At 39.3% G+C, this 13,403-nt stretch overlaps 2 protein-coding genes across 2 annotated transcripts; both read right to left on the bottom strand.

Annotated features, from left to right (window-relative positions):
• Positions 1-1,626: 1,626 nt before the first annotated feature.
• On the bottom strand, positions 1,627-2,863 carry LOC114741771 (auxin-responsive protein SAUR36). Its single transcript, XM_028930028.1, has one exon. It carries the CDS (start codon positions 2,456-2,458, stop codon positions 1,955-1,957), a length of 504 nt encoding a protein of 167 aa, XP_028785861.1. The 5' UTR covers positions 2,459-2,863; the 3' UTR covers positions 1,627-1,954.
• A 7,046-nt stretch (positions 2,864-9,909) lies between these two features.
• Positions 9,910-12,893, bottom strand: LOC114741773 (uncharacterized). Its single transcript, XM_028930030.1, has 5 exons — positions 12,662-12,893; positions 12,532-12,580; positions 10,966-12,003; positions 10,186-10,903; positions 9,910-9,972 (listed from the first exon to the last, which is right to left on the bottom strand). Exons 1-5 carry the CDS (start codon positions 12,891-12,893, stop codon positions 9,910-9,912), a joined length of 2,100 nt encoding a protein of 699 aa, XP_028785863.1.
• Positions 12,894-13,403: the final 510 nt, after the last annotated feature.

Here is a 13,403-nt window from a genome sequence, read left to right as displayed (position 1 = left end):
CCCGACACACAAATATTATCATAATAAACAAGAAGAGCGAAAATGAAAAGTCAAATTAAACTAAACAAAATATCATGATTATTACTATCAATATGAAAGCGATAATAATATCATTATCATTGACATAATTAGAGATTAAATTAAATTATTGCTAACTGGTCAAAAAAAATTAAATATTGCTAAGGAACAAAAAATGAGAGAGAGAAAAAATATCTGTTTGTATTTACGTTATAAACAGCTTTACACCACGTATTTATTATTAGCCTCAACAATTCAGGGCCAACCAATAAATAATAATAAGAGAAACTGAAAAGGCCAAACGAGCGAGAAATTGTGAAACGCATTTTGGCTGTCCCTTTCCTTTAACTGTCAATCACTTAAACGTTATCGTCTTCATCGTCACACATTCAAGAATGTCCCGTTCAACAGTGCCGCCTCTCTCTGGCGATCAACGCCGTCAAAATTATAACAGCCACAGTCTATATCCAAATTAGCATCAGTATTAGTAATAATTAATAATAACTCATATTTTTTCACATATTATGAGCCACAGAAAAATTGATGAGTGGAGTCTAAAATCTATGCCTGATATAAATATATATTAATATATTATGAAAAATATAATTTTAAATTCTGTTTTTTACGATCACCAATATAATAAAAAAATTATATTTTTTTAATATCTGTGTGCTTTTTAGATTTTTAAACATAAATGAGGATAACCAGAATTTTTTTGAGTGGGAACCGTGAACGAATGAAGTATGCTGGGGGCGAGGAGGAAGTGAAATTTTTAATGGCGGATGATGAGCCAAAACTTAATTATGTCCTTTCAACTAGTCTATTTTATTTATCTTGACATGTTCTATATTATTTATTGCTCACAGTATTGGATACAATAAATTATTTATTGCAGAAGGTTTAACTTCCTGGGTGAGACGGAATTTCATTTCAGTATCCACGTATCTGCAAATCAGTTTTCTAGTTCGTCTCATTTATACTCTGTACCTTCACAAATTTTTCTAGTTAGGTTCATATCATAATCTGAGGGTATTTAACTAGGCCATTGGCCATAGCAGGCTCGTCATGATAGCTGGTAAGCAGGCTCGTCATGATACAAAAAGACATGAAAAATAATTTTTTAAATAAGTCGTCCATCAAATAAATTTTCTATCTGCATACTAATAGAATAGATTACTTTTTTTCCCCCTAATCATTGGAACAATAAAACTTACAAATGTATACTTTAGTGTGGAAAAAAAAAAAAAAGCCAGATGATAGGATGGTGAGGTGCGGGAAGGTTAATGCATGGGGAAAAAGGCTCTTAAATTTACAATCTAAAGACATGTTTGGTACAAAAATATATAAATTTGGAGAATAGAATAATTATGAAAATTAATCAATTTTATTATGACTAGTAAAAAGTGACTTTGTTTTGTACTTATATTCCTGAGAGCATACATTTTTTTTTATTATTATAATTATACTTCGTGCCAAATAGACGTGAGAACTGGGACGCATAGGTGGTCGTCGCAGGGCACAAATCAGGATTACTCTATCTACGATTCAAAATTCCACCATCAAATAACATAAAATCATTTTTTTTTCGGTTGCCAACAACATAAAATCTTTCTTAAATACATATCAAATCGTGATTAGATGTTAATTTATCAAACCCAAACAACGATACATATAAATCATAAATCCAGCAAAATAATTGCTTATAGCTATTATCGATTTATTTACTCTACAAGTATATAATATGTGACACATCGACGTTTGAAGTGAAAAATGAATCTTCTGTTGAAGCAATGGAAGAGAAAAAGATTGAGAGTCATTAACATTAAAATTAAAATTAATAGTTTAATTTAATGTTAACCTCGATATCCCTCCCACGGTCTATTCTGGTGGCAGAAAAATTAAAGACGCGTGCCTTCGTGTATGTCCGCTTGATCCTTCAATGGAGCCCACTCCACGCCAATCTCCGGCCAGTCCTGGCTGACCCGGATGCTATTCGGGTCTTCACCCGTTCAAACTCGGTGAACGGACACGGAATCGTTATCCCCCCGGGATGGTTGTACCCGAACTCCTCCTCCGCCTCCCTAAGCAACTCTCCAAACAAAGGGTGGTTGAAGTAGATCACCGGCAGCAGCACCCGGTGAAACTCGCCGTCCTTCTGCCCAACGTACACCGCCAAGTAACCCTTCGGTACTGCAGGAGGCTTGTCCTGTACCGGGTCGGATCCCACCGGAATATATCCCAACCTGGGCTTCGCGCAGCAGAGGGATCTGGCTCCTCTGGTAAGCTTGCGTCCCCATTTGAGAATGCTTGCTACGGTCTTCGTCGCCGGCGAATCATGGGAACCCAACCTCCGATATCCTCCGGGTCGAGCTCTCCGGAAGATCCATCTGGAGATTCGGATAAGGCGTCGTCCAAGCTTAAATCCCCTAATTTTCCTCATATTTCTGAACAGCCTCGTCTGATTTGTGAGTCTTACAAGATAAAATCAAGAAACAGTGCAGTAGATAGCTTTGGTTTAATAGAAAATGAATGGAGAGAGAGAGGATTTTGATAAGATTCTTGAGAGCTTATGAGAAAGGCCATGGATCTGCAATGGACATGATAAGACGAAACTGGGTTAGGCAAATCTCAGAGAGAGAAGAAGGAATGTTGGACATTTGATTTCTGAACTCAGAACTGGTATTGATTTTTGTTACTACTACAAAAAGTGAAAAGGAGACCCATGACCGGAGTTTTGCAAGTACGGTGTTTCCGACGGCTGGGCCGGCACTGTGTAGGATGCGTGGAAGGTGAAAGGAAATGAGATATGGATGCCGAGGAGCAGTGGTCTGTTTTGTGGAAGTATATTTATAAGAGAGGGAGACAGAATTGTCAAAGGGTCAGATCATGTAACGGTCAAGATGAGCGGAGGAACTCTAAGCGCCGTGAACAATTGCAGAAAAGTAAATAAACAATGGCTCAGAGAAAAAAACAAAAACAAACAAACAAACAGTAGGATCCATTTGTTGGGATTTTTTTTTTCTTTTCATTTATGTCCCTGTACCTTTTAAATAGGGGAAATTGCAAATAAAGACCCCCCAATATATAAAATGGCAATCAGGGACCCCCAATTTGAGAAATTGCTGCAGAGGACCCGGTCCCAATTTGCAATTATGAAATGTAAGGAAAATGGCTGAAATGCCCCTCACTCATTTGAAAAGAAAAAAACCTGTCCGCGCTCTCCTCCCCCCCAAAACGCGCGGTAACTTCCTTTGTATATCCCGTCGGCCATTCTTTGCGGTGTGCTCTGTTTATTTGTGCGCAAGAGTTTGTTTCCATTTTGCGGCGATAGGAGTATTGTGTGAGAGAAGAGTGTATTTGCTGTGGGAGAGGAGAACGGAGTCGTGCTGGAATAGTGATCTATCGACATCATCAAAGGCAAGGGAGGAGGTAGAGGCATCGTGACAGTCGTGTGTGGCTATCAAAGTTAACAGCGGCATTTGGCGACAAAATCTGGTGGTAAGTTTCAAGCTTTAGTTTGTTTGTGTTCGTTGCTGCCTGTGTGATACATTAACGAGAGGGAAGGGAATGCGTTTAGGGCAGGAACGTATATATATGTTTTTTCTGTTGAATATGCTGTGACTGATTGGCGAAAAATGGTTATCTGTGGAAGAAGATGGGCGAATGGGTTTGGGTGGGAAGGGAATTAGAAGATCAGTTAGGAGGATGACAAGATTAGTTTGGGAAATGACGACACTTGAATGGGTAAAGGGCAAATTGAATTGGTTAACTATTAATTGATCTGAAGAGATGTTGAAGTGATAGTGTCGTTTAAAATGACAAAATTGAAGTAGGGGGATTGACAAGTTGATAATGCAAAATAAGAATGTGTAATTGACAAGTTGGTAATAGAAAATAACAAGTTGAATATAATGAATAACAAGTTATTGAGCAGTTGGGAATAAGAAGGTTGCCATGGGTTCCTAACAAGTTAACAATAGGAAATGACAAGTTTAAAAATGACAATAAGAAGTTGGGAATAAGAAAGGCGATTATGACAAATGGAGAACTTTATAATGTAAAATAACTAGTTGATAATTATAAATGACAAGTTAATGATGAGAAATAACAAGCATGAGAAGTAGTTGAGACTAACAAGTTTACTTTGAGAAATTAACAACTTGCTTATATGAAATTACAAGTTCATGTTTCGAAATAAGAAGTAAATGGTGGTGATGTAAGAAGGCTGTTGGTTACAGAATAGGTTGTTAACAGAGGTGATAGTTAGTTAGTAAATGTGGTTGTGAAGGATTGTATGTTGAATATTTTGCAGGAAGAGGAAGATGGCATCAGAAGGAGCCTCTGGATCAAAAAAGGCACACAACGGTTGGGTGTTATTCAGAAGTGAGTTTATGGCCACAATAGCTGACCCTGACATGACAGCCAAACAAAAAAGAGATGCTGCGTCAAATGCATGGAAAGCTCTGGCCGCTGAAGAGAAGATGAGGTACACCGAGGAGGTGAAGAAAAGAAGGGCACAAAAGGGAGAAGAGGAGAAAAAGAAACATGTCCCATCATTTCTAACCCGGGTGTCCCTGAAGGGATTAAGAAAATTACTGCACTTTGTGAACAATAATGAAGACTTAAGGGAGAGGGTTGAGAGGATGGGCTTCGGGAGGCTGTTGAAGGTTGGATTAAAGAGACTACCCCGTGATCTCATTGTGACCATGCTGAGATCATATGACCCGCCAACGCATCAATTTACAATCAGGGGCAAATCAGAGGAAATAGGAGCAGAAGATGTTGAGCAACTGCTAGGAATCCGTCACGGTGGGGAGGAGGTGAAAACTAAAGTTGATGAGAGTGATGCTACGTATCAGGAGTTGAGAAATGAATATCGGAAAGTGTCATTCAGCAAAATACTAAACGACATTGTTTCAGGGGAGGAGGATCACAGATTCGAGTTTTTATTTGTGCTATACACCCTGGGTACTTTTCTATGTCCGAATTCAAGCTCAGAAGTGAGTGAGAAGTTGGTTAGAGTCATGCGCTGCACAATGGATGACTTTGGAAAGTATGATTGGGCTACCTATATTATAAAGGACCTCTGGAAAGAAATGGGAGACTATGTCAAAGGGTACAGGCGGGGCAATGAAGGGCAGGGGAGTAGCACTGTTGGTGGCTGCATATACTTACTTCTGGTATGACTATTTTATTTGTCATTGTGTTTGCATTTGATTACCGATGTGCATAACGTTAATGTTGTATATATGTGGCTGGCTTGCAGCTTTTTTTTGGTGAGAATTTTAACCTAAACACGCCTGTTGGCCGAGAGTCCACTACTGCAATTGAATACTGGACTGATGAGAAAATAAAAGAATTGGCCAGCAAGGAGAGGAAGAGTGTTAGGGGAATTATGTATGGAGGAAAAGGCAGTGAAGCTGTGACAGGGAAAGAAGAGAGGATAATTGTAGAGTTTTTGGACCCGGTATGTGGTATAATTGGTAAACTAAAGTTTTTATTTCGTAACCTGAACTTGTTATCTGCCATAGTATTGTTGTCATTTCCTATACTGAAGTTCTGATTTGCTATAGTGACATAGAGCTTTGTCATTGTTAAGTTGTAATTTGGCAAACTTAAGTTGTTATTCGCAATACTTATGCTGTGATTGGCCATATTGAACTTATCAATAGGTAGACTGACTTGTGATTTTGTATATTGAACTTGTCATTCGGTATAATGAACTTGTCATCTGCGATACGTGAGTTGTGATATGGTTTACTGAACTTGTCATTCGGTATAATGAACTTGTCATTTGCCATACGTGAGTTGTGATATGATTTACTGAACTTGTAATTCTGTATAATGAACTTGTGATCTGCCATACCTGAATTGTAATCTGGTTTACTGAGGTTGTCATTCGGTATAATAAACTTGTGATCTGCCATACCTAAGTTGTTATTTTGTTTATTGAACTTGTAATTCTGTATAATGAACTTGTGATCTGCCATACCTGAATTGTAATCTGGTTTACTGAGGTTGTCATTCGGTACAATAAACTTGTGATCTGCCATATCTAAGTTGTGATTTTGTTTACTAAACTTGTAATTCTATATAATGAACTTGTGATCTGCCATACCTGAATTGTAATCTGGTTTACTGAACTTGTCAATATGTCATAGTGAAGGTGTCATTTTCCATAGTGAACTTGTTGTTGTATATACTTACTTGATTAATGTCTTTTACATGCAGGAGCTGAAGAAGTTACGTGAGCGCCTAATGAAGAGGATAGAGGAAGGGCAAAAGATGCTAATGAAAATGGTGGATGAGGAGTTGGTGAAGGTGCAAATCCCAAGACAGGGAGATGGTGGGAAGGGTAAATCAAGAGGAAAGGCTCGGGTTGAGACAGTGCCTACAAATAGAAGTGACTCTGAAGATGATGAGGAGGAGAGGCGCAACAATGATGACATAACTGAGGAAAAGGAGAAGGATGAAGTAAGCAGTGAAGATGGAGACAGTCATGGGAAGGGCGACACAGAGAATGACAGCGACAATGAAGAGATGGAGGAAGAGGGTCAAGGGGATGGTGATGACAGGAGCGAAGGGGAGAGGGAATACAAGGGTGATGCAGAGGGTGACATACCTGCAGCCAGTCCCCCTAGGGAAGTGTCACCCACCATTGAAGGTGATGAGGGTGACATACCTGCAGCCAGTCCCCCTAGGGAAGTGTCACCCACCATTGAAGGTGATGAGGCAGAAGGTCACTCACCGATGGAGGTATCCCCCCTGGCCATTGTTGAATATGTTGGGCCTGATCCAGAACCTGTATCTGTGGAGGCACAACAACTAAGGAGATCTACTAGGGTTCGGTTCAGCAAGATCAAGTCTCCTTGGTTGGAGTTGAAGGCACAATCAAGAGTGAAGAGGCCTATGGAGCCCAAGGATATTTTGTTCAACTTAGTCAGCCGAGCTGTCAAAGGTGATGAGGGTGAGATGTAAGTGAAAATCTTTGCTTATGTGATCTTATTTGTTGACTACATGTTAACATAACACATCTAGTAACTCACTTGAATATGTTTCAGTCCTTTGATCAGAATGTTTGATGAAGACATCCCCCGACGATTGCTGCATTCGCTTGGTGGAAATAACAGGGTGAGTAACCGAGTGATGTCGTTGGTCTGTAAGGCTTTGGTGCAAGAGCAGCAGGCAGTTGAAGGCCGAGTTAAGAGGCATATATTTGATGCAGACTTCATGGTGATGTTTCTGTATTACTAATAGGCTTTGTTGATTTACAAGATTGGAAATGAAAATGACAGAATAAAGTGTGTTACAGTGAATAAGAACTTGGTTTTCTGCATTTCACAGGCCATAATGACCCGTGATCCAGCTCGTTGGGATCCTAACCAGCATGCACGACAAATACTTCCGCATTATGTTGGCTACAACATAGGTGACTGTGACTTGATTCTGGGTCCTGCTCTAGTTGGGGAGCATTGGTTCTGTTTTGCATTCGAACCAAAGACCCAGAAGTTTAATGTCCTTGATTCCATGCGAGCAAGTTTACAGCGTAAGAAGACCACCTCCAAGCAGAAGAAGGCAGCCACATATGACCCCCAAGAAATGGCCATCACCGGATGTGTAAGATGTTACTGACCTGTGCATGTTAGATAGGGAAATGACAGTTTTATATTGTTATCCTTTTGATGAATATGGCATATGTGCAGAGGGATCGGTTTGAAGACATACTTCACATGGTCAGACCAGATTTTAGTGATAACTTGGAAATTGTCTGGCCTGATGTACCACAGCAGAAAAATTTGTGAGTGTATACACCCTACTCATGTGATATGTTATTTGGCTGTGTTGGTTTGAGGAGCTGAAACTGTTAGGGTGGTGTTGTGGGCAGGAGGGACTGTGGTGTGCATGTGCTCATATGGCTCAAGAAATGGGAGCCTGATGTTTCCCTTGAATATACCGAGGTATTGACATTACCTTATTTATTGTGCAATCAAGAGTGACCACGTGTGACTTGTTTGGTGGTAAACTTGCTGTGCAGGCTGATGTGTCCTCTTTTCGGCGCGAGCTGATGTGGTGGCTGGTGAACCATGATGACAATGAATGCCGTCAGAATGTGTATGATCTTATCTCACAACCAGAGAAGGGCCGAATGACCAAGAAGAGGAGAACGTCTTTATAGAGAGCATTTAAATTAGGCTGTGACTTTTACTAACTTTGTCAATTGATTCATTTGTTGAAATTGTATGCCAATTATTGTAATGGTTATGATATGCTTGGATTGATGGTATAACAGCACTTATATTTGGAATGACAAATTTCCCTTTAGTCAGGCCAAATGGCCAATGACCAGTTTAGTACAGGTAACGACAAGTTCATTATGGCCAATGACAACTTGTGAAAAGGTTTTCATACAAATTTGTGATTCTGTATTAAAGGTGGCTAAATTTGCACATTGATTCACGGAATGAGAGGTTGACAAAGGAAAATGACAAGTTGACAATGCCAAATCACTGGTTCCCAAGATGTTTTCATGTAAGGGAAAATTTCTATTCCAATTAGTGGAATTCCACTTATGACAATCACAGAATGACAGGTTCACTAACGAAATTGACAAGTTGACTAGTGAAACTTACAAGTTCCCATAAGGTTTTCGTGAAACCGAGATTTTCCGTTGAGATGAGTGGATTCCCACTTATGATAATCACGGAATGACAAGTTCACTAAGGAAAGTGACAAGTTCACTAGCGAAAGTTACAAGTTCGAATAATGTTTTCATGAAACGACTGGATTTTCACTACTGGTAAACGCAAGGTTACAACTTCGAAAGGGAAATGACAAGTTTATTATGGAAAATGACAATTTCCCAGAAGGTTTTAATACATTTTCATACTTTTGAAGACAATGATTACATTGCACATTTCTGACAGCAACCACTTCTGATAAACACGGAATGACAACTTCATATTGCCAAATGACAACTTTACTATGGCACATGACAAGTTCCTATATGGTTTTGACACATTTCGTTTTCTGACAGCAACCACTTCTGATAAACACGGAATGACAACTTCATATTGCCAAATGACAACTTTACTATGCCAAATGACAAGTTCCTATAAGGTTTTGACACATTTCGTTTTCTGACAGCAACCACTTCTGATAAACACGGAATGACAACTTCATATTGCCAAATGACAACTTTACTATGCCAAATGACAAGTTCCTATAAGGTTTTGACACATTTCGTTTTCTGACAGCAACCACTTCTGATAAACACGGAATGACAACTTCATATTGCCAAATGACAACTTTACTATGCCAAATGACAAGTTCCTATAAGGTTTTGACACATTTCGTTTTCTGACAGCAACCACTTCTGATAAACACGGAATGACAACTTCATATTGCCAAATGACAACTTTACTATGGCACATGACAAGTTCCTATATGGTTTTGACACATTTCGTTTTCTGACAGCAACCACTTCTGATAAACACGGAATGACAACTTCATATTGCCAAATGACAACTTTACTATGCCAAATGACAAGTTCCTATAAGGTTTTGACACATTTCGTTTTCTGACAGCAACCACTTCTGATAAACACGGAATGACAACTTCATATTGCCAAATGACAACTTTACTATGCCAAATGACAAGTTCCTATAAGGTTTTGACACATTTCGTTTTCTGACAGCAACCACTTCTGATAAACACGGAATTACACATTTCTGACAGCAACCACTTCTGATGAACATGAAATTACAAGTGCACAAAAGCAAATGACAACTTAACTATGCAAAATAACAAGAAGTGACAAGTTCTGATTTCTTTGACAGCAACAAGTTCTTTACAACATTCAATGACAAGTGCACATTAACTTACATCTTCCACTTAATGTCCCTTTGTCCCAAACATAGAAGTAACAAAAAATATATGTGCACATCTACTAACATCCTGCTCCCAAAAAAATTAAGAAGGATGAACCCTATATGTGCCAAAAAAATTAGTTGTCCCATTTGTAAGTGGAAGTCAACTTGGGTTAGGATTTTTGCATGTCCTCTTTGTATGTCCAGGATGAAGACATCTAGTGCAATGATATATTTTTTTGTTGTGGAATTGTGATTCCTTTCTATTTCTTCTTGGTCTTCCAGAAGGCCTAGCAGTGACTGGGGGTAAAAGCAAGGGTTGAGCAGTAAGATTCTCAAACGTATAGTCATTCAGGTGAGGCATATCAATTGTCACCACTGGAACCATGCTCCGGGCATAGATTTTTTCTTGGGATGAACGTTTGTAACACTCTTCAACATAATCATAAACGTTTCCCCCTATGGTCTTAATGGCTGCACAAGCATGTGAGCATGGAATCCCTAACATTTGCCAAGTTCCACAGCTACATTTGTGTAGGCCAAGGTCCACTCTTTGGTCTCCACGTGATGTGTGCACGCATATTCTTCCCCCTCCATAATTCTCACAGTGCATGTACCTACCGAAATACACATGCTCCAATACTTTTGCCTCTATTTTTGGCCCAACGCAATTACTCCACTTAGTCATTGCTGCATATGATGCATGCATCTTTCTTGCTACTTTCTCCCGGTGCTCATGGATCATTTGGGCCACGTTATGCTTCCTCTCCCTTACCATCCAAGCATTAAAAGATTCAGCTAAATTAGTTGTTATGTTGTCCCACCTTCTATATGGGAACTTGCTCAATGCCCACCTATCCACATCACCTTGATTGATAACCCACTCATATAACTCATGAGACATGGTTCTGAGATCATCCAGCGCATGATCAAACTCATCCGCAAGTCTTGCATAAGCCACTTTATCCAGTACCTTTAATGCATCTTCCTTTGAATTTTCACTTGTCCTTCTCCGACCTCTGTTTATTTCATATATTCAGAGCTAAAGTTCTCCTTCACATGCCTATAACAGTATGCATGCCTTTCACCCCCAAATATTGCTTGCACAGCACCAATTATAGAATTATGTCTATCTGACACAATAGTCAGTTGCATTGAACCAACAATTTGTTTAATCTTGTGAAAAAACCACGTCCAGTCATCAAGATTCTCTCCCTTCACCACTGCTATTGCAAACGGCAACATCTCATTATCCGCATCATATGCCGAAGCTGACAGTAATGTCCCCTTATATGGACCACTTAAATGAGTACCATCAACATATAATATAGGCCTTGCACCGTTCAAAAAACCCTCAACACATGCACCGTATGCAATGAACACACGCTCAAATCTATTACCAATGGAGGCCCATTCAGCAACCGTTTTGTCATCAGTTTCCTTCAACCTTTCACATAACCATGGTATTAACATATAGGACTGTTCCGGTTTCCCATGTATTTCTTCCATTGCCTTTTCCTTTGCTCTATATGCCTGACAATATGTAAGCCTCACACCATACTCCCTCTCCAACATCTTCCTTATCTCAGTGGGCCGTTTTTCAGCATGGTCCCTTATCTCTTCAACTATTACTGATGATGTCAACGCAGCACTCCCACCATAAGTCACAATCAAATTGTCTTGGGCTGAATGAATGTGCTTATTGCAAAATGTAGTCACACGTAATAGATGACTGTTCTTTCCAACAGCATTTGCACATATCTTCCAAGGACACCCTTCTACTTTACACCTCACATTCATCTTCTCCTTACTATTCCTGATATATCTTGCTGCAAACTTCTCTGCAATACTGAACCTGTACACAGCTTCCCTAAAAGCAACAGCATGTGGAACATATTGGCCCACTCCTACAAACACTCCTGCCCATTTCGTACAATTCATCTCGCCCGTCAGTCTTCCCTGACTCTCTGAACCACTACACTTGCTTCTCTGACTTGATCCGCCTCCTTCAAAAGTTAGGCATTCAACTCCATTCTCAACATTCACTGGCTCATGTTCATCACCAATGGTCGTTTCAAATGTATTCATATCTTGTGAAAGTCCAAATAAATTCTCACTCCTGCCACCATAATACCAAGTTAGGACAGCTATATTCAAACGACAGGTTTGAATAAAATAACATGTCTACATATCTAAATAACAAGTCCGCATATGGTTATTACAACTTTACTAACTAAAATAACAAGTCTACATCTACAAACAATTCCTTGCTCAATTAACAAGTCCGTAAGAGGTAATTACAACTTGAGTTACTCATATAACAAGTTTCCATATAGAAACTACTGGTTAGTAAAATAACATCTACAGATCTAAATAACAAGTCCGTATATGATAATTATAACTTCAATACGTTGAATTACAAGTCTACATATGGAAATCTCTGCTTATGTCTAATAACAAGTCTGCATTTCTAAAACACAAGTTTACAAATGGAAATGACATGTCCACTATGTTCAATAACATGCTTGCATTTACTAATTACAATTTAGGACTGCAGCACCATTAGCTTCATTACAATATTTCTATACGAATTACCAACAATATATTAGTAAATAACAAGATTCAATTGGAAAACATAACCACTTACACGTCTGGATCATTCCTTGCTCTACGTTCCCTATCATTCCCTTTCCCTCCTACATACACATGACCACTGCTGTCATTATATCTAAACAAGTTGCTGATATCACCATCATCACAAAGATCAATCAATGTACTCTCATCAAATTTAACTTTATACTTAATCTCATATCCACCACCATCATTGCCTATCCACTGTGAAATTATTCCACACAACTCGTCTACTGTTATCCATTCTTTTATACTGGTTACCCTTACACTCCCTCCAATATATTTAACTATCCCTTCACCATTTGCTTCAAAATGTCCACCAATGTGCACGTAACAGAACAACTCCTTCCCACAGCTTCTTCGGTTATTGAAATCCATTTTTCATACTAATCTGCAGCAAAAATTTACGTTTAGTCAGTACGTTAGCTTCACTAATAAATATTTACTCATTTATTCCATCGACTCAACCATTTACATACCAAATTAAAAACCCGTGACCTCCTGTCTTCCCAACATCACTTTAGGCCTTCACAACTTCACTTTAGGGCTTCACAACTTCACTTTAGGGCTTGACGACTTCAACACCGAAAATCATGGTATCGTCATTCCCTCATTCCGCGGCAACACCTCAACGTTCACGGTCAAACTAACGGCCATTATCCAACCTACACTCTGCCAAACCACTACACTCTGACCCCTTCCCCATCGCAACCAGCACCGTGCACTACAAATGACAGATGACCGTTCAGACTACGAAAACAAAAATATCCCACCTCCAACTAACCACAACCTCCTACATTGTCATATCTTTCATCTTCAACTACACCTCCCATTCCCTCCCTTCCTCCAGCCTACTCACCCACACAGCAGAGATGAAGATGGAGAATG

This window comes from Neltuma alba, unplaced genomic scaffold, assembly GCF_004799145.2.
Source record: "Neltuma alba isolate B1F8T4 unplaced genomic scaffold, ASM479914v2 tig00003526_pilon, whole genome shotgun sequence".
Taxonomy (NCBI): Eukaryota; Viridiplantae; Streptophyta; class Magnoliopsida; order Fabales; family Fabaceae; genus Neltuma; species Neltuma alba.
This window is presented reverse-complemented; position numbering and strand designations above follow the sequence as displayed.

Coding starts and splice junctions, on each gene's coding strand:
- LOC114741771 (XM_028930028.1), bottom strand. CDS start 2,458: ATGAGGAAAATTAGGGGATTTAAGCTTGGACGACGCCTTATCCGAATC.
- LOC114741773 (XM_028930030.1), bottom strand. CDS start 12,893: ATGGATTTCAATAACCGAAGAAGCTGTGGGAAGGAGTTGTTCTGTTAC. Junction 12,004..12,531: donor GCAAGGAATGATCCAGACGT/GTAAGTGGTTAT, acceptor TTATGGTGGCAG/GAGTGAGAATTTATTTGGAC. Junction 9,973..10,185: donor AACCCTTGCTTTTACCCCCA/GTCACTGCTAGG, acceptor TTTTGGGAGCAG/GATGTTAGTAGATGTGCACA.